The sequence below is a fragment of the Calypte anna genome, chromosome 6, assembly GCF_003957555.1.
Source record: "Calypte anna isolate BGI_N300 chromosome 6, bCalAnn1_v1.p, whole genome shotgun sequence".
Lineage (NCBI taxonomy): Eukaryota > Metazoa > Chordata > Aves > Apodiformes > Trochilidae > Calypte > Calypte anna.
In genome coordinates, this window is record NC_044252.1 from 7,192,994 (window position 1) to 7,212,362 (window position 19,369).

Genomic DNA, 19,369 nt, shown 5'->3' on the forward strand with positions numbered 1-19,369 from the left:
TGCCCCCGCTCACCATGGCGACCGCGCTCCTCCCCCTGCCGGCGGCCGGCGCGCGGGCCGGAAAGCGGCGCATCGCGCTTTACGGCAGCGCGCGGAGGTCGTTGGTGCGGCGGGCGCGAGGCCCGGCGGCGCCATGGAGGGCGGCGGCAACTCCAAGGGCAGCGGCCTCGGCGGCCTCTTCGGCGTCGGCGGGGCCGGGGCAGGGGCCGGGTACTCCAACGCCGACCTGGCTGGGGTGCCGCGTGAGTACCGGCGAGGCCGGGGGTACCGGCTTCCCGTGGGCCGGGCCGAGCCGAGCGGGTGTGGGTCGGAAATCGCCTCGGCCAAGGGAGCGGCCCCGGGGCAGCCGCGGGCCCTGGGGCTCTGCCGGGTCCCCCGGTGCCTCCGCTGCCCTTGCCCAGGGACAGGCTTCCGTCTCGGCAGTGGCAGCGCAGGGAAGCGGCAGTGGGTGCAGGGAGCTCGGGGACGTCGGCTCCGTCCCCTCTGGGCCCGAGGCTCTTCCGGGGAACGAAGGGAAGTGGGGGGTGTCGGTCGGGACCGGGTTTTAATCGGTTCTGTAACCCGGGGACAGAATTTTCACTGGTTCCGCGCGCGAGGCCTGCCCGGTTTTGACACAGGGGATGTGAAATTGTAACCAGAGAAAATGGGTGATAAAATACTCTGTTTCTTTTTTTTTTTTTTTTTTTTAATCTTTTCAGTAACTGGAATGAGTCCTTTGTCCCCATATTTAAACTTGGACCCCAGGTACCTCGTACAGGTGAGAAGGCAGCTTGTGCTTAACTGCGTTGAACTCGATTCTGTTGTTTGTGTGGAGACCCCATGAACAGCTGAAAGGAAAGATTTTTCAGTGTTTCTCCTAACAAAAGCTTGCAGTACCGTGGCACCTAGAGCAAAACCCATTTTAACAATAGGTAAGACTGGTGTCAATACAAGCTTGCCACTAGTGAGAAGAGCTGGCCTCCCTCCATACTCTGAGGCAGAGGCCCAACACCCCCTCACAAGTTCTGATAGTTCTCACACCCTCCATTGAGCCCCTTCAATCAGTAAGAGCAGCCAGAAACTCTCCACTCTTCTGATGAGTTAATTTTCTGGACTGTGCTGACTTTAATCCATTTACCAAGGTGTTCAGCCAAGCCCCAGAACTGGGACAGGGTCAGCTCTGTCATTATGTGTGCTGTCATCACAGCAGCAGCAAATTTCACATCATTCTGTTTGTGTCATTTCCCAGCTGAAGGGAACCATCATGAAGTAGGACTTTCCATTTTATCCCACTGAATAATAAATAATAATAATAAAAATAATAAATAAAATAATAAGGAAAAGAAAATAATTTCAAATCCTATAATGTTTTCCTTTATCAGAAATACTAACTAAAGGTAAAGAAGCTTAAGTTAATCCAATAAGGGTTTGTGTCAATGATTTTATTTAGCTAATATTTTCTACACATACATAGCTTATATTATCTGAGAACTTGGAATTTTGGAGAAGTAGCACTGAAGATCAACAGTTGTGTAGTATCCTATACAACTATAGTATCCTATACAACATCCTATAGGTGCCTTTTGTTTCATGATGCACTGGATCGCTGCTTCTTTTGTCAGTGGGAAGCTCTGAATGTCATTCTGGGGGCTGGTTTTCCTATTTCTCTTCCACTATAAGCTTCTGTAGTCAAGATTACAACATAACATTCCCATAATGCTAGAAAACAGGGTATATACCTCTGCTAGGCATGGATTCACTAGTGTAATTATCTTGCCTGTTGAGTGGTCAGAAAAAGTGCTAAGGGATTATTTAGACCTCTTCCAAAAAACCCTCTGAAGTTGTCTTTTTTAGTTAGTACAGTATGTCTGGGAACATGTTGGTGTTAGAAATTATATGACAGCTTTGGAGCAAAGTGTGAGTATACTAAGATTTTTTTTTTTAAAGTTTGCTTTAAAAAAATGTTACTGGCATTGGTGTCATCAGTAACATCAAAACAGTTCAAAAAATACCAATTGATGCAGCATACCAGAGGCTGCAGTCACTGCTCTTTGCCCTCAGTTCTAATAAATCCATTCAGATAAAAGGAGATGCTAATTAAGTGCAAGAAGCTTAATGTTGCTTTTACTTGAACAAGTTGCCCACACAAGTTGTGGGGTTCTCATCTTCAGAGTTGTGCAAAACCCAGGCACAGCCCTGAGCAGCCTCTACTGTCTGACTCTGCTTTGAGCAAGGGGGTTGCAGTCAGCAGTCCCCACAGGTCCCTTGCAACCTTAACCATTCCGTGAGTCTAAAAATTTAAGGGAAAAGACAAAAATATATCAGAATACAAGAAATTTAATTATTAACCTTTAAAATTGGTTTGTCTGTGAAGGTGTGTATAGAGGAGCAACAGTTTCCTGTTGATTTAAAGACCATCCATGTGTTTTCAGGATGCTGAGGGAAAGTCAGCCTTATTGTTGAGATTCTTATGTTTTGATCCTGGTCTTCCCATAATAACAAATAGTGCAGTGGTAGTCATGACTTAAAACCCCACTTCCTTTGCTAGTTCATTAATGCAGCAACAAATTAATGTGTTTTCTGCTTTTTTTTTACCTTCATCAGGTATACAATATAAGATAGCATGCCAGCCTTTGTCACAAACCTAGGGGGTGGAGAGGCTTCCTAGGTTGTTGCCTATAGAAACAGGCTACATACAGGCAGCAGTTGTTTCATCTGGACTTCTTTGGACAGCAATGACAGCTGTAAGAACTGACCGACTAAATACCTAGTTACAGGGAAGATAGAAACCATGTTACAGGCTCAGTTTATTGATAAATGTTTGCCATTTTAGGGGTGAACATTTTAGAGTTGTAGTTTTTTCAAGTATGGCCAAATCTGGACTAAGAAAGCCCCTTATAACACACTGACCTGAGCCTGCAGTTGTCACACTTCTCAGTTCAATAGAGGGTGAATAATACTGTGTTTGGAAGCAGAAAAGGATAAAAAAAGAGATCTTACTGCATTAGCACCTTGAGCAGCAGCTGTGTCAGTGTCTCATACTGAAAAAGCAATAGTTATCAGCCCGTTTCTCTGGCTGGTCATCTTTTTAGACCAATCTGATTTACAAGAAGACAATCTGTCCCTGTGGGAAAAAGATGCACAAGTAAAGAACTATTTACCTCACATATTTCATGCCTGATCATCATGTTTTAAACGTATTCCTGGCTTTTTACAAGTCTTCATATGAGGTCTCCTAGTGCAAGGACTTGTATTTTTGGTACCAGGGCAATTTTTCTTGAGTGTCAGAGAAGTGAGAATTCATCAGTATAGATTGCTTAGTGAGGAAACAGTGCTACAAAATCAGACAGTGGGAAGGTTTATAGAGGGTAGGGAGCCTTGTACTGCCTGCTGCAAGATAGAATAAATAATTCAGCACAGTCATTTAGAAAAAAAAAGAAACAAACAAACCAACACCCACAGAAGTTGGATAGATGTCTGATGCAATTTATAAGAAGTTAGGACAGCTAGGTAATAAAAAAGCTCTATCAGTTTATCTTTCTAAAGACTTTTAAAATTCATATTAAAGTTTACACTTAGTATATGCACCTTTGTGTAGAGAGCAGTTTTCTAGAAACACTTGTAACTGCCTTTTCTTTATTTCATTTTACGGATTAAAGAAAAAAAAAAAGTGTGCATTTTGAAACAGTACACGTGCAAAATACAAAGGTGTTTGGTTTTTGTTTTTCCCTCAGGATGCAGATGAGTTTATCTTGCCCACAGGAGCCAGCAAGACTCGAGGCAGATTTGAGCTGGCATTTTTTACCATTGGAGGATGCTGTATGACAGGTAGGTGGTTGTGTTTTCCACTCCTCCCAGCTGTCCAGGTAACACCTGATTGTGAATGTCTTGCACAAACAGCTCTTTAACTTCAGTCCATATGCTGAAGTCTGTTCTCAGTACTTGCTTCTAGTATTGTTCTTTTTAGTCCTTTTTTTGTTTTAGCTTAACCTTCTTAAAAATTAATAACTAATACTGTGCTAATTAGGGGCAGCATTTGGTGCACTGAATGGTTTGCGACTTGGCTTGAAGGAGACACAGAACATGGCGTGGTCAAAACCTAGAAATGTACAGTAAGTGTTTAATCTCTAAAAAGTATGGTCTAGTTGTTTCTCCCAGCTGATACAAAGTTACATATAAATATACTGTGTAAATAAAAGTATTTTTGTGTCTTTAGCGGGAACAAAGGAGAGTCAGTGTTTGTCACGGTGAAGTCATGAAATGCTTCTTAGTTACAATAAATGTTCAGTTCCTAGCTTTTTGCTTTTTATTCAGTGACAGTTGGTGTCTTTTGACTTACCTTAAATGTTTGAGAATTAATTATGACTTTGATCAATTTCCTAGAAAGCTATTTCAAAGTCAGACCAGCGGGTTTTATGTTAAAATCCTCCCAGGAGCAGCAAAGTTGGGTTTGAACTGATTTTACTGCCACTTACCTGTGAGTGAATTCTGTCCTCCTACCCAAACATTCCAAAGCCAGGAAGAAACTATAATGCAGAATCTGGGCCTTCCTGGATTTGCATTAAGTATGACATAGGTGCTTGCAGTTGAGCAAGTAGTGCACCATGGAAGTTGTTCTGGATTACAGCTCCCATGAACTCCCATGGCATTCAGCTTATCTGATTGTCTGAGAGAGCACAGTGAAGATAGAAAACATTTTTTCCTGCCCTATGCTTCTCCTAGAGTTATTTGTAGTTTAGACATAATTGTAAGAAACTTCAGTGCCTGTGAAGGAGACACAGGAAAGTAGAAGAGAGAAATAAATGGAGGAAACCAGAATACTTAAAAAATACCAGAATACTTAAAAAATATGTAATAAAATTTAAAATTAAAAATAAATTAAAAATACTTAATACTTAAAAAAACAGAATAATTAAAAAAAATTCGGAGGAAGAATTTAATATATATAATATGCAACTGACAATCTGACAGTTGGACTTGATCTCAGAGGGTCTTTTCCAACCTTCATTATTCTATATTACTGCATGCAGGTTATACTGGCTCTGCTCCTTTTAAAATACTACTTCTATATTCTTCATCCCCTTCCATGCCATCTCTAAATCTAAAGAGAACCAAACTCTGACTTTTCCATAGCATCCTAGATGATCAGAACTGTGTTTTATGTATCTGGAATGAGCCGAGTCGGGCAAGTTTGTTGTTCAACGCAGACCCTGATGGGTCAGCCCAGCAGGTGGCAGTCACTGCACACACTGCTCTTAATCCTTGCTCTTCAAGAGAAAAGGCCTCCTGAAGGTCATCACCTTGAAACCGTGTCTTAAATTCCTTATTTTCCTAATCATACACAGGGAAGATACTTGCAAAAATATATCTCCTTAAAATTTCTCATTAGTGTACATAAAATTGAATTTTTTTTAATTAATTTGTGTTTTGCTATTAATCCCGTCACCAAATATCTCACAGTTTTTATATATCAAATATATCACAGGTTTTAAAATTATCATCCACTCAGAATTAATGTATTGCTAACAGAATGGGAGGGAAGGTTGTAATTAGGGAGCTGTTGTCAATATCCAGGTTTCCTGGATTTTTTTTTTTTGTCCTGTTACAAAATAAAGTTCTCCATTATTGGTTCATTACCCTAATGGTATTCAGTAAGGGCTGTGTTTCCCTAATGAATTATAAAACAGTAGTGGGAAATTAATTCAAATCAGAAGGACCATAATGTGTGGCACTTCCATTACTTAGAATGATAAACTAAGTTCCAGTGGTATAGTCAGCTGTCCAGAGCAGTACTGTGCCTGTGATAGTGTTACACTGCTGGGAGATAAAGATCAGTCATTTCTTCTGGCTGCTGTTGTCACCGTTCTGGAGACAGCAGGTGCCAAGAAGGAGTGACATTGTGCTTCTCTGAGAGTGCACTAAAGATTTGCTTTGCCTCTTTAGTGCTAGTCTGGAAGCATACAAAGAGAAACACTCAGGGTACTTTGCCTCCTGTTGAATGTGCAGTTTGTCAAAAGGAACTGCTTTTCTTTCTGATCTGTTTTGGTTCAGACCTGCTTTTAGTGCTCCCTGACACAGGGTCCCTGTATTGCTTCCACAGTCTGGAGGAGTACCCAAGCTTTTTCTGAGCTCTTTCTACCCCCTTAATGCAGCACAAGCACATCAGTCTCTCTCAGTGGCTATGGATAGTCACCATGTAAAGAACATTCATCAGCTAGGGTTAGAAAGTCATGTGAAGGGAAGAAACTGGATTCTTGTTAAAGTGCAAGTTTGACTTGAAAAGAAAGTGATTTTCTTAAGAGCTGACAGGACTAAATGTTTGCCTTCAGTATTGCCCATGTTACTATTTATAATATGCCTGCTAGAGGAGATTGTGTTACCAAGCTGTATGCATTTCCTTACTGTTTTAAGGGCTTTTGTTCATTATTCCAGTTTTTTAAATCCAGTGTGCAGTGTAAACATGTTACACCTATTGTCATAAGCAGTACCTCAATGTAAACACAGAGAGTTAAAGCTTTTCTTACCTTTTAAACTCCTTTATAGAATTCTAAATATGGTGACAAGGCAAGGAGCGTTATGGGCTAACACCCTGGGATCTCTGGGTAAGTAAACATCATTTTGTAGATCTAAATATTTGATGGTTATATATATTCTCTAAATTTTTGTTATGAAATCCATCAGGAAAATCTTCAGGTTTGTTGTTTGTTTGCTTTTTTTTCTTTGGGACACAAGGGTGTTTCAGTAGGCATTGAAAATGAAATTAAAGGCTAAAATAGGATCTGAAATAAGTAGCCAAAAGCCCCCAGATTTAATCCTCCATATTTTTACTATATCACAAATAAGAACTCTGTCTATAGAATAACTGAATGTTATTGATAATGCTTTCTTGTTAATAAATTCCACTTAATTCACAACTTTAAGCAAAAAATATACTTGGATACTTCTGAAATAACCATAGTAACCTAAGAAAACACTCACTGGTCACGCAACCAAGTGCCTGGTGGCTGTTTCCAGTTAAAGAGTCAACAAAATATTTATCTGTAGGAGAAATGTGATAGTGACTACAAAGATTTACCCTTTAGTGTTGGTAACTTAGAAAAATCACATGACACCACCTACTTTAAGTCTAGGTATTGCTTATAACTAATACAGGTTAGAAAAGAAGAGAAGAAAATTATCAAAAGCCTGATGTGAGAGAGAGAAGCTTTTGTGAACTGAGGTTTGCGAAGGGAAGGGAGCAGGAAATAAAATCACATCAGTTGCTTCAGAAAGACAACTTCAGGTGATTTTGTAAGTCAGTGGAACAACTAACACCCTAGGGGATACAAGCTCTCTGGCATCTACCCCCCACAATCTTAAAAGACCAAAAGGTGCTTGGTTATGCTGAAAGGAGAAATCCAAAATGAAATTATTTTGAAGAAGATAAGGATGGAACTCATTGCTCCACAAAGTGGTAATAAAAGAAAAATCAGCAATATTTTAGAGACTTCTTATCATGATGCACCCAGCCTACATGTATTTGAATTTTGAGAACTGCATGACAGCATAGGCTTAAGGTGTATTTGTTACATTTTATTCCAGTCTTATTTCTAAAGAGCAGATTAGCTTGCCCTCTAGCTTCTGAGACATAATATAAAGGCCATGGTTAGTGATGGGACTCTGAACTCTTGTGCCATTACAGCAAAAATGGCACTTATCCTAAGAGGTGCATGTTGCCTAGTGATTGTTACACTGGGATTTTGTTTTCTCATTTTATATTCCAAATCTAATGAAAACATCCCTGAAAACTGAGATGCAGACCCACTGCAGTTCAAGGTTCCAGGCTAAGTGACACATTAACAGGTTTTTTCAGCTGTGTTTGAAGAAAGATTACTCAAGAAAATGTTTGTGTGTTGCAGTAACAAGCTTATTTTTCATATAAAATATGGCCTTCCAAGTCAGGTAGTTAAGCAGAACTTGGTATTTTAGGGTTTAGACTGCCTTGTCCTAGGTAGTAGAGGAATCTGTTTCAAGGAGCTGAAATATTTTTGCATCTTATTTCACTGATGCAGCATTTCTCTACCTTAAAGATTCCCTTTGTCACTATTGACAATTTTTGTCACTCTGTTCATTAACAGCAGTAGCAACATCTGTGTTAAATTATTCTTAAAAATATAGCTGAATCCAGCATTTCCTTCCCCTCATTGCTAATACTACATGCTGCTAAAGCAAGGTAAAATACCATTCTTTGAACGAATGGAGAAGGATACTTAGTGTTCAGCTCATTGGCATTGACCTGGTTGCTTATGAAGGATTTGCATGCTTTTTAGCAGAGGTAAAGATACCAGATTCTGGGAGGACAAAGGATGAAGGGGTGTGGTGTCTTTATCAGTTTAAAATGATGACATACTCTATCAGCATGGAATATAATTAGGGGTGAGAATGAGGGTGCCTTCTCCCTTCACTGAAATGTGTAGATTATACGTATGCAATCATACAAAAAACCTCTGCATTTCTCTTCCTGGTAATTTTCCAGAGATTCCCAAAGTTCTCCTAAAGCAGAAGGGCCTTCAGGGATAAAGTTTTTATATGCAGGCAGAGGTGAAGCAGCTGTAAATGTCAAATCCCAAGAAATTTAGTAGTCATTTATGAAATGTAGCCCATTGCACTCCAGGTCTTGGTAACATGATGTGAGTGCTCCACTTATTTTGTATTTAATCTTGAATAATTTTCTCTGCTACCTAGAAAGTGTTGAGTTTAGTTTCATGCCATTCACAGAAGACTGCATAAAAACTGCCAGCACTATAACTAAGCCCTTAGAAGTTTTTTAAACAAATTTGAACTAGCAGAATGGTCTTAAACATGAGTCAGTATTTTATATCACAGATTTATATCATGTCTTGGGGCAGTACTAGAGGTCATGAAGAATGCTACTTTATAACCAAACTATAGCTAGAGAAAAAAATTATCTGTAAAATAGAAACAGATATGGAAAAAAACCACCAAAGATGGGATTTTGCAGGAATCCCCCCCCACCTTTTAAATTAGCAGAAAATCTGTACTTCAGAAGCATGGTTTAAATAGTTACACCAAGCCTGGATTCTAAGCCTTGTGTGTCTGGGAATGGAAGTTTTAACTTGGCCTTTTAAATGTTTTTCTTTCCCAGCTCTACTTTACAGTGCATTTGGAGTCATCATTGAAAAAACACGAGGTGCAGAAGATGACCTGAACACCATAGCTGCTGGAACCTTGACAGGAATGCTATACAAAAGCACTGGTAGAGTAGCAAAATATTTATAGTTTTCCTCTTCTTGTGCTTTACCCTAGTTACTAGGATTCTCATTACTTTAACTAAATATTGTCCTGCTCAAAAAAAAGTCAGTGTAAAAATGGTTCACTAGGAGCTAAGACCTATTCAGTATTTATTAACCCACACATAGTTTCTCACACAGCTAAGACTACTTAAGGAAAACTTACACGTAACAAAAAAAACCCTTCTGAATTAAATTTGATTCCTTTTAACTCTCACAGAACTGTGCAGAGCCAAATTATGTCTGGCTTACACATACACACTGAACATACATTCAGATGTTTACTCAGATTTATAGTGAGTATATAAAATACATACCCAGCTCATTCTTAGCCATGTGTTTCAGGTACAGCAGGAATAAAACCAGAGCATTCTCAAGTCCCTGAGTGGATGCAGGGAAATGGGAATTACCTTTCAAAGGGAAAGGGGGCTGGGAAGGGGAGGAATACACAGAACACAGCTTGACAGCATCAAGCTGAAGCTTGTTGCTAGTGATTCACATCATGTGCACATAAGAGAACCTGGTATATTTATGAAGTTATTACTGAGGTGTTTGTGAAACTCCTGTTTTGTGGTAGGACTCTAATCTTTGCCTAAAGGTCAAAACCAACAGTGTTATTTGAGAACAGCATGGATTTAAGGTTAGTTTGCTGATGCATACTGAATTGTTTGCAGAAGAGAGGGTCTGAGTTTCATCAGCAAAACACCTGTTAAAACATATTCCAAGCTCAACAATTTGAGGGAACATCTTTTTTTATAGGACTGTGGGATACCACAGAGAGGCATTATCACAGGAAAATATTAAGTTTTAAGCACCTTGATAAAGGTTTGGCTGTATGATTCATCTGTATTTTACCAAGGGGAAAATATCTAACTGAGCCTCAGTGTCTTGGAAGTGTTCCTGAAGACCAGCTTTATATATGGGACAAAACAGTTTGTTGGCCTGGACTAATTGAAACCAAAAATAATTGGCTTGAGCTGCCTGCATAAATACCAGCTTGTGCACTTAACCTTGCAAGAACACATAGCTGGCTTGTAATTAACTACTTGCTTGAGTGATATGACAGATTACCAACAACAAGCTGGGTGGGCTAGCAGTATAGAAGTGCTGTTTTCTGTAGGAAGTTATTAAGAAGGAGAACTGCAATCTAACCCTCCAGCAGAATCTTCCTTTTTACCTTTCAGAAGTCTGGAGGTGAGTAATTTTTTGGTGCAGTGCAGCCACACTTAACTACTCCAGTCACATGCACAGTACAAAAATCTTTGTTAACAGAGCACAGTGGAACTTTTGTAACTTAAATTCTACTGAGCTAACAGCAGGGCTGATAAAGGTAAATGTAGTCAATCAGTCTGTATTCATTACAGTATTATATTTAATGTACAAACGTGTGCTGTGCATATGAACTGTAGTGCAGAAACTCAGCAGAAATACATTTCTCAACATATGCAGTAAATCTGAGTGGCCCAGTAGAGGTTAAAGGTCAAGAATTAGTTCTGTAAGTAGAAAAGGTTGTATTCACTTCTGCTGGGAGAATTTCATTCCTATCTTACTTTCCTTTTTTTCTTCCATCATCTGTCTCTATTTATCTTGCTGCTTCTCCCGTGCTTCTTCTCCTGTAAGCTCTGTATGATAGAGTCCCTCTAAGTTATGTCTTTACCTGGCATCAGTAAATATTTACCTAAAAAAACCTTTAACATTTATACCATATGCAAATAAATGATCAGTTCACATCTGTGACTTTTATCAATATTGCAATAATTAGGTGGAATGCCATGTTGTGTTGTCATTTAAAAAATAAAATTTAAAGCCACCAGAGACATTTTGGTTACAAAACCCCATATTTTAGTGTTAGGTAGAAACTCCTAGAAATGCCATTTCAGATCAAGGCTGTTCTGTAATCTACAAATAGTGGATACAGAGTTGGAGGCAGTGTTGAGATTTCCCACTTCCATCCCAGTTTTGTAAAGAGATCAGGAACCTACTTAAGAAGAAACTGTATCAAGTTTGGTAGGCTTTTTATTATGACTCTGGTTGATGTTTGAACACAACATTGATGGAAGAATCACATCAGCAGCCCTGCTGCACTGAAAAATACTCTTGTGCACACTATAAAACCTAGACTGAGTTTCTAAAATGAGCCTTTGCTGAGGGGGATGAGTGGACAGGAAAAAAAAAAAAGCAAGATGACTTTTTAAAGGCTGAGATTTGTTGCCCCAAAGTGGTCCCAGTTTTCACAATTTTGTCCTTGTAGAGGTGTTAATCATTACCAAATTGCCAGCAGTGAAACAAAAAAGGCTTTCCAAAATACCCATGCTCTAAAGCCATTAGATAGTGAGCAGTTTTGTGCAAGGCTCCTTAACACGTTATGTGTGAGGAGATAAAAGAGCATTAAAAAGTCTGCAAGTGTCTACTATGGAAGTTCAGCCCTCCTGTGTTCACTGGGAGCTGCCCACTGAAGGTGACTAAAGCTGTTAAGTCCCCAAGAATTCTGATGACCCTCCTTGGAATGAGTTAAACACTGTTAACTTGCCATTATAAATCAAATGTTAGCTGAAATCCATCTCAGGATACTGTATGGCTTGGGTTAGCAGATGCTGAAATGAGGAAAATCAGTAAAACTGATTGAGGAGCTTTGGACTAGCATAGTAGCTGATCCTTTTGACCGAAGTAATCTCTAGCTTTTCCATTTATTGTAAATGAAATTCAATATTGAGATTACTTGCTAGATTTTAGCCCATATGTAGCAGTGTGATTACAGTATTAACTTGTTACACTAAACTTGAAACTTCATGGAAGTTCCATTTTGAGTTCACAACTTAGACTGAATGTTCTGAATAGAAGTTGAGTAACAAATGAAAGAAATCCCTTGGTATTCCTCTACCATCAAGTAGAAATGTTTCTACAGCTTAGTCAGTCCTGTCTGAGTTTTGCTGAAGGGGGGTCTAAGTCCAGAAGGGTGGCTTTTCCATTAAATAAAATGTTGCTCTCTTATCCTTCTGTTTCAAGCAAAGGCAGAAATTAAGATCTATTATGCCAATTTTTTTCTGATAAATATTACAAAGAACAAAGAATGACATATCCTAAACCAAACAAATATTTAGCCCTCTTGCATGTGTTTTCAAGCTCTTCTAAATCAAATGTCTTTATTATCTTTTTTTCATAATTGTCTTAGCCTCTGAAAGCAGGAAAAATCAAGATGATGATTATCACTGTGCCCTGTGTCACTCCTGTTCCCTCCCACCATGAGAGTCATCATGTCACAAAGGTTCAGCTAGCTGAGGATCTTGCACTCCTGAAGCATGCAGGAATGACCTGTTAGGAGAGAGATACTGAGCTTGCTGGGACTTTGGTCTGACCCAGTGTGACAGCCATTAATTTCTCATTGAAATTCCTAACAGAGACTTCAGTAAGCAAAAAAGTTAAATAACCTTTACCTCTTATCTGAGGGTTACACAGGTTGTAGATGTTCTTTTTCTTAGATTCCACACACACCCCCCTCGAGGCTATGTAAAACAGGAACAAAACTTAAGTAATGCTTTGGACAAAGTAAATTCTCTTGTTAACTGTACTTGTGTACAGTAGGAACCTGATAGTACACAGAGCAGCTCATGCCTTTTGCACTCCTACCCAATGAGTGTCACACAGCTGATCTACAGCTCTGCACAGACTTTACTCCCTTTTTTTTTTTTTTTTTTTTAAGAGACTTTTTAGGGTAGGAGTTCAGGGCAGTTGTGTTAGCTAACTACTTGAGCTGTAAAAGTCTCTTCCTTCTGGCATCAATCTGAACTTTTTGCAGACAGCTGTGAGTATGTAGCAAGTAAAGGATTTGCTTCTGAACTTTGAAGTTCAGGGCTGTCAGGTGTTTTAGAGATTTAAGATCCTCTGTTAAAACCTGGTTTTAACCTGAGAAGCCTATAGGACTATTAATCAAATGGTGTTTAGTGAAATGATTTTGGTTTGAATCTGAAATTAGGAAGAGATAAGGACAAAGTAAAAGGAGGTGCTACAGGTAGTAGCTTGTTGAGGCTTTCTTTGTTACTTGAGGGCTCGTATCTATGAACACACATGGCCAGAAAGCAGTGCTGCAGGGATTTGCTGCCTTTTACAGTAACTCAAGAAGTCTTCCGTCAGTCAAGTGCTGCTGCTGTCACTCAGCAAGAAAACAGGGAGTTTTAATAATGTTTGTGAAGTAATTTCACCATCTTTAGTATTTCTAAACTTATTTTACAAGTTGTAAATTCTTCCTCTTTTTCTAATTTAATCTTCACACTACAGTACCTACTATTGTGCAAGCATCCTGCTCTCAAACACCTGCTTTCAGAAATGCCTCTCAGCTGTAGCTTTAAAGTTATCTTTCTCAGACAGGCAAAATTAGAAGCTTACAACCATGTTTCTAGCAGGGTTAGTTGAGGCAGGGTTGGTATCAGAGGCTTCCAGAGAGTGATTGCAGAGGAAGGGTGGGAACGTGTTCTATCATGCAAACACAGCTGGGATGGGAGTGGAGAATTACATATTTTTTTTAAACAAGGTAATCTTCTCAGAGGGCTTAACATTTCCTGCCCAGCAACTGGGGTGCATTCTACAGTGTTATTGTTTGAAGTCTGCTACAGACTTGGAGGTATTTACTCAAATGCAAATCTAACCAAGTTAGGGAAAGGAAGGTTTTTTTCTTTCCCTTTTTTTGTAATTACCATGAAATTAGCTCATTAGGTGCAACCACTACAAAAGAAATTGCTGCTAAAATTTTATAGCAGAAGCATAGGGAACCTGGTAAGAAACATTTCTTGTCCATTTTCTTCTTGGATTTTTTTTTTTTTTTTTTTTACTAACTGACTTGTTAGTGCACCCACACCAAGTACACACATTTAGTTCCTGTTCATCAGGCAGACTTCCAGTGAAACATCATCTCCAGCAGAGCCCCCAAGTTGTCCAGGCAAGACCTACAGATTACTTTAGGTCTGGGGTTGACACTTTCTAAGTGGATTCAGAACTGCCATCCTCACCTCACCACAATAAATGAAAATAACATTGGTTTTGGTGGTAGGAGCAGTAGGTCATAGCAGCACTGTGTCTTAAGTCTGTGTGGATGCTAGAAAGTGACTCAGCTATGCAAAATCAAGAAAATACCTGCCTTGTACAATCCTGATTTTACAGAATCTGGAACCAGGATCAGCCTCCAGCCTGCCTTTCTTCTATAGGAAGAATAGAAATTTTGAGGGCAAAGGAGAGGAACTGAGCCTGAGGGCTAAGGGAAGAGTCAATTGGAATAGTTGCAGCTCTGTGCTGTGTTCCATTCTCTGAGAATATTCTGTGTTTTGTGCATTTCCCTGTATACTTGTAATGGTTAGGAGCCCTCTTTGGGGTTTTTTTCCTAACATGAACAGCAGAAAATCAGGCTCTCTAATGTTTTATTCATTTTTCCCAAGAGTAAATAGGAATTAGTGTTTCTACAGATTATCTCAAACACTTGTTTTGCATTAAATGTCCTTTAAATTTCACCTATGGCTTTTTGACAGGATCTGCTCACATGGGGTTAGTTCTGTTTACCCAGCTGCAACCTCTTCATGTGAAAAGCTATTTATGCAACAAATTCAGGACAACTTAGCAAAACCAGAAGTCTATATTTACATTCCTGAATCCTGATTTTAGGCACGTAGGTGCATAAACACTATGGCATTCCTTTGAGCTGTTGAGTTCTCATCACCTAGGGCAGTGAACTCGGGCTTATATCCCAAAAAATCTTTCAAATCAGAGCTGGTCTGGCAATGAAATTTCTATAAACTATGGCTAGACATAACCTTTAAGTACCAAGTCCAAGTTCTGCTGTCACTTCTGCAGCTTCTTGGCTTATTTACATACCTGAGCAACTCCTATGAAATCCATTTAATCTTGCAGCACAGGTGAGACAGTCTCAGTCTTGCTGATGCAAACACTTTCTTGCCCTACTGCAAATCTTGCAATTGCAATTACGTGAGACAACATTATGACCCATAAAGGGAAAAAAACTAAACATAGATCACTGAGATGCATAGAATTTCAAGTTTAGGAACATGAAATCTGCTGTCAGTTTCAATAGAGCTGGCAGGTTTTATCTAGCTGTAAGCAAAAGCTGGCCTTGTTCTGTATACTGATAACTTGTTTTGTGTGGGATTAATAAACATTGCAGAATCAAACTCAGTGAAGTTTTCCCAGTGTTGAGGGTCATGCTCTCAGGTGTTCCTGTGCATTTATAATGTATTCTGGCAGGTTTACCAGGGCACTTTCTCCTATTGAGAAATAGGAACATTCTGCTGTTTAGTAAAAGCTGCAGAAGTGTCTCCACACCACAACTCTTGCATGGGTGGAATGGAGTTATGATGCCATCACTGCTAGATCCAGTCAGGTGCAGTGGCTGCTGGTATTAGCCCAACTTGCCATGTATTTTACCTTCAGTACTTGGGGAATCTTTAAATCTTGAGTAAGCAATTAAAAAAACCAAAACCTAAACTTTATTTGTTTTAATTGCCTGTGTGACTTAATTTTTGCCATTGCAAGGTGATAATTTTTAAGATTAGTTATGGTAAGAACAAAGGATGTTGTTCAACACAAGCCTGAGTAAATTCTTGCCAGCTAATCCCTTTCATCTGCTTTTTAAAAGCTTTTAAAAAGTCCAAAGACACAAAAGCAGTGGTGGCCCTCCTGAATCTCTGGCACCAACATCAGCTGCTGTTGTGCTTGCTTCTTTTCTTCCAGCCCTTTCTCCTTCCCCTCCAAACCTAGTTACCATCACTGACAAACATTATTCCTGAAAGTCTGAATGCAGGAGTTCCTAAAGCAGGAAGAGATCCTATTTGCCTGTAAACACCTGTGTTGAGGACAGACTGAATAGCTAAAGCAAGAACTGGCAAAAGGCAACTTTGCTTCGAGTGTTGTGTAGTGGTTCACTCAGTGCTAATGCAGCTGGGGAAGAAGTCACACCAGCAAAGGCAGTGTCAGGACCAGGAATGACCTTTCCTCAGCCTGCCAGCAGGTTTGAGAGGAGAGTAGAATCAGCACAGGTAGCCTCTCTGGAAGCTTACTCAAAAAAGAAAAACTGGTACATTATGATTCCTCTGGATTTGACCAGCTGCTTAGAAGCTGCTGTGGCTGACCATTTCCTTAGATACAGCTTTAATGGGGTGCAATCTTGTTTTTCAGGTGGAGCACGTGGGATAGCACGAGGTGGCATTGCTGGTCTGACACTCACTGGCCTCTACGCTCTCTGCAACAACTGGGAGCACATGAAGGGCTCCATAACCCGGCAGTCCCTCTGATGGGGACAGCCAGCACTGGACAGAGGACACGCTTGCACAGTCACCTATCAGATCAGTTGTGAGACCTGTCTGGTGCCCCTTCCTCTTTTATTATTAGTGTGAAACCGAAGGATGCTGCGCTGGGAGGAACCTCTTTGACATCATGGAGCTGGACTGGCCCTTTCTGCCAGCTGGTCACTGGAGAGGCAGCACTATTTGTTGGACCTGCAAGTGAGCAGAGTGGCCACCAAGACAGAGTCTCCCTGACACGCTCACCAGCTACCCCTGGGCCAGAGCAACACAGCATGCTGAAGTCCCATAGCTGTACTGCTGCCCTATCAGATTTGCTCGGTTGCGCGTGTTCCAGCGACAGCGCTGCCTAATAAAGTCTGTGTCTAGAGAGCTGTTCACTGCAGTCTGTCACCCAACGTTGCTCTGGCAGCCCACAAGAGCCTTGAGCAGCAGCTGGCACAGGGCAAGGCTTGTTATTCTGACAGCACAGGGTAAGCTGTGAAAAGGGACATCATCATTAATAAAAAGGGTGGTATTTGTGCAATACCGTTTCTATGCTTTGCTGTTCCTACTGCTGGTAGGACAAACATGTGCCACAGCAAGTGATGATGGTTTAGTTTTCTTTTCCAGGAACAATGTGATAAAATCCTGGGGGAGTTAGGGGAAGTGAGCTAACTGGCTGATTGTCTCCTGATGCGAGGTGAAGATGAAGCATACCAGGGGCTGAGTCCACTCCCTTATTTGCTCTAATAAATACGGAACTGTTTCTGGTTTAGGCACAGCTGCCTAATCCAGTGCCCCTGGATTACCAAAACACTTGGGTGCTCCAGAATCTTAGAACTCATTTAGCCAACAGTTAGAAACCAGACAGTATAAATACCCCTCTCATTGCCTATTCTAGGAATTTTAATTGTTGACAAGGTTTTTTCCCTCCTCCAGTTCCCAATAACTCTTCTAGGTTATTGGTAGACTTAAGACATGTGATGAACCTTTCTGGTGGTGCATGTCATGTACCAGGCATTGTCTGCAGATAAACTAAACAGTAAGTTGTGAACTAGTTCAGTAATCAGAGTTCTTGTGTAACACCTCATTCCTTAAGTTTTTAAATAATTAAACACGTAAGTGTTTTAACAGGTTTGAAACAGTGTGAAGGCAGGGCAAGGGAATAATAAGAAACTTACTGCTCAGTAGACAACTTAGTGCAAAGCAAGAGCTTGCTTTGAGTTCTTCCTACTGAAACAGGTCTTAATAACCACATTGCACCCAACACAATAGAAACTTCAAAAAAGAAATAGAGGGAAGGTGGTAGCTCTTACCTTTCTCTGGAAAGCAGTACAGCTTTGCTTAGGAGCTTCTTTAAGAGGTGGTGACCACTGAAAATAGCCTTTTATAGAGTAAGTGCTCTAGCTAAGGAGCCTTCACAGGTGAACTCATTAACTTTGATTAGATACCAGGTAATAATGGATGCCATATGCCAGCATTTACTGAATCTACTATAAAGGAAGGCCAACAGGTTTTTTCTTACCCACTTTGTAACTGCAGTTTCTTGTTAAGCTTTATGTTCCACTGTCTGTGTAGTACTGCTGCAATGTCAGAGCTGGACTGTCTAATGGGCATTTTTAAGGACTGTCCCACTAAAGAAACTCCTGCTCACAGGCTGCAGAAAGGTGACACAGGCACCAGCTGTGCAGTGCTGTTGGGTGGAACATCAGGAAAATGTGTGCACTTTCTTCCTGAGCTGCTTTTCCTGTCAATATCAGTGAGCTTCTGTCCACCAGTTTTTTTGGTCACAGTGAGTACGACAGACTCCTACACACATGACAGTGGTGAATGATAGATTGAGAGCTGCTTTGGGGTCTGATGGTGGGCAAGGGTTGCTTATTAAGTGTCAGGAACCTTGCAATGTGTCTTGGTTTTGCTAGATACTTTTTCAGGACTGAAATATGACTTAGGAGCTTTCTGTCCCCTTACTGAAGCTGGAGAGCTGTGGAGCTTAATGGATTTTCTCAAGTGTACTGGAGATAATGTAGGAGCAAGCTTCTGGAAGTTGCCACAACCTTAAAGCTAGGCTGGCTCTAGCACATTGTCTGGTCTGCAGTAACCTCAAACTTCCTGGAATTGTTTGCACTGAGGCAGAGCTGAGTGCATTTTTCTGAAACAGCTTTGGTTCACCACCTGTTCATATATGGAGTGATCCATAGCTTGAGCCATGAATTACAACCAGCATGGATGCAGCAGTGAGGGAGGTGAATTGTGAGTGTAGAATACAGAGAGCAACCTCATCAGGTTTTGTGTCGACTCACAAACAGCAATCAGTATAAAGCTGCTACTTAAAGCTGTGGCCAAAAGCACATTGAGTTCAGTAGGAATAAAAGGAAGTAGAATCACAGTACAGACAGTGGTAAGTCACTTAAGGGTCCTCCCACGCAGTGTTGCCTAACTGGGCATCTTGGAGCAGTGCCCTGCTCTCCTGCAGTGCCCATCGTGGCATCCAGCTTTGCTGATAGGACTGAGCTTTCTATGCCATGGCAGCAAAGGAGGGTGTCAGATGTAACAAGTATAATGGAAGCATTTTGAATCTTGTAAAGCTGCTTTCACATAGTTTTAGGAACAGATACTTTTCACCATTCCCTGTAAGCAGGTGACTGCTTTTACAGTCAGGGGAATTTGTTGAGAAATCACCATCATGTGGTAGGGATTTCCAGCTTTCCTCTGTGAAACAGAAGCTGCTTCTGAAGACAGGAGGGAGATAGTGGTATGCTAGGGCACAAGAAATGATCCATGTTCATAGCCTATGGTTCCTCTGGCCTAACCTGG

At 40.5% G+C, this 19,369-nt stretch overlaps 1 protein-coding gene and 1 non-coding gene across 2 annotated transcripts; both read left to right on the forward strand.

Moving 5' to 3' along the window:
* Window positions 1-42: 42 nt before the first annotated feature.
* Window positions 43-17,096, forward strand: LOC103535411 (mitochondrial import inner membrane translocase subunit Tim23). The gene is made up of 7 exons (XM_030453768.1): window positions 43-242; window positions 699-757; window positions 3,714-3,807; window positions 4,007-4,091; window positions 6,523-6,581; window positions 9,125-9,235; window positions 16,446-17,096. Exons 1-7 carry the CDS (start codon window positions 134-136, stop codon window positions 16,559-16,561), a joined length of 633 nt encoding a protein of 210 aa, XP_030309628.1. The 5' UTR covers window positions 43-133; the 3' UTR covers window positions 16,562-17,096.
* Window positions 5,740-5,944, forward strand: LOC115598559. The gene has a single exon (XR_003987728.1). It is a non-coding gene; the product is annotated as a small nucleolar RNA SNORA74 (small nucleolar RNA).
* Window positions 17,097-19,369: the final 2,273 nt, after the last annotated feature.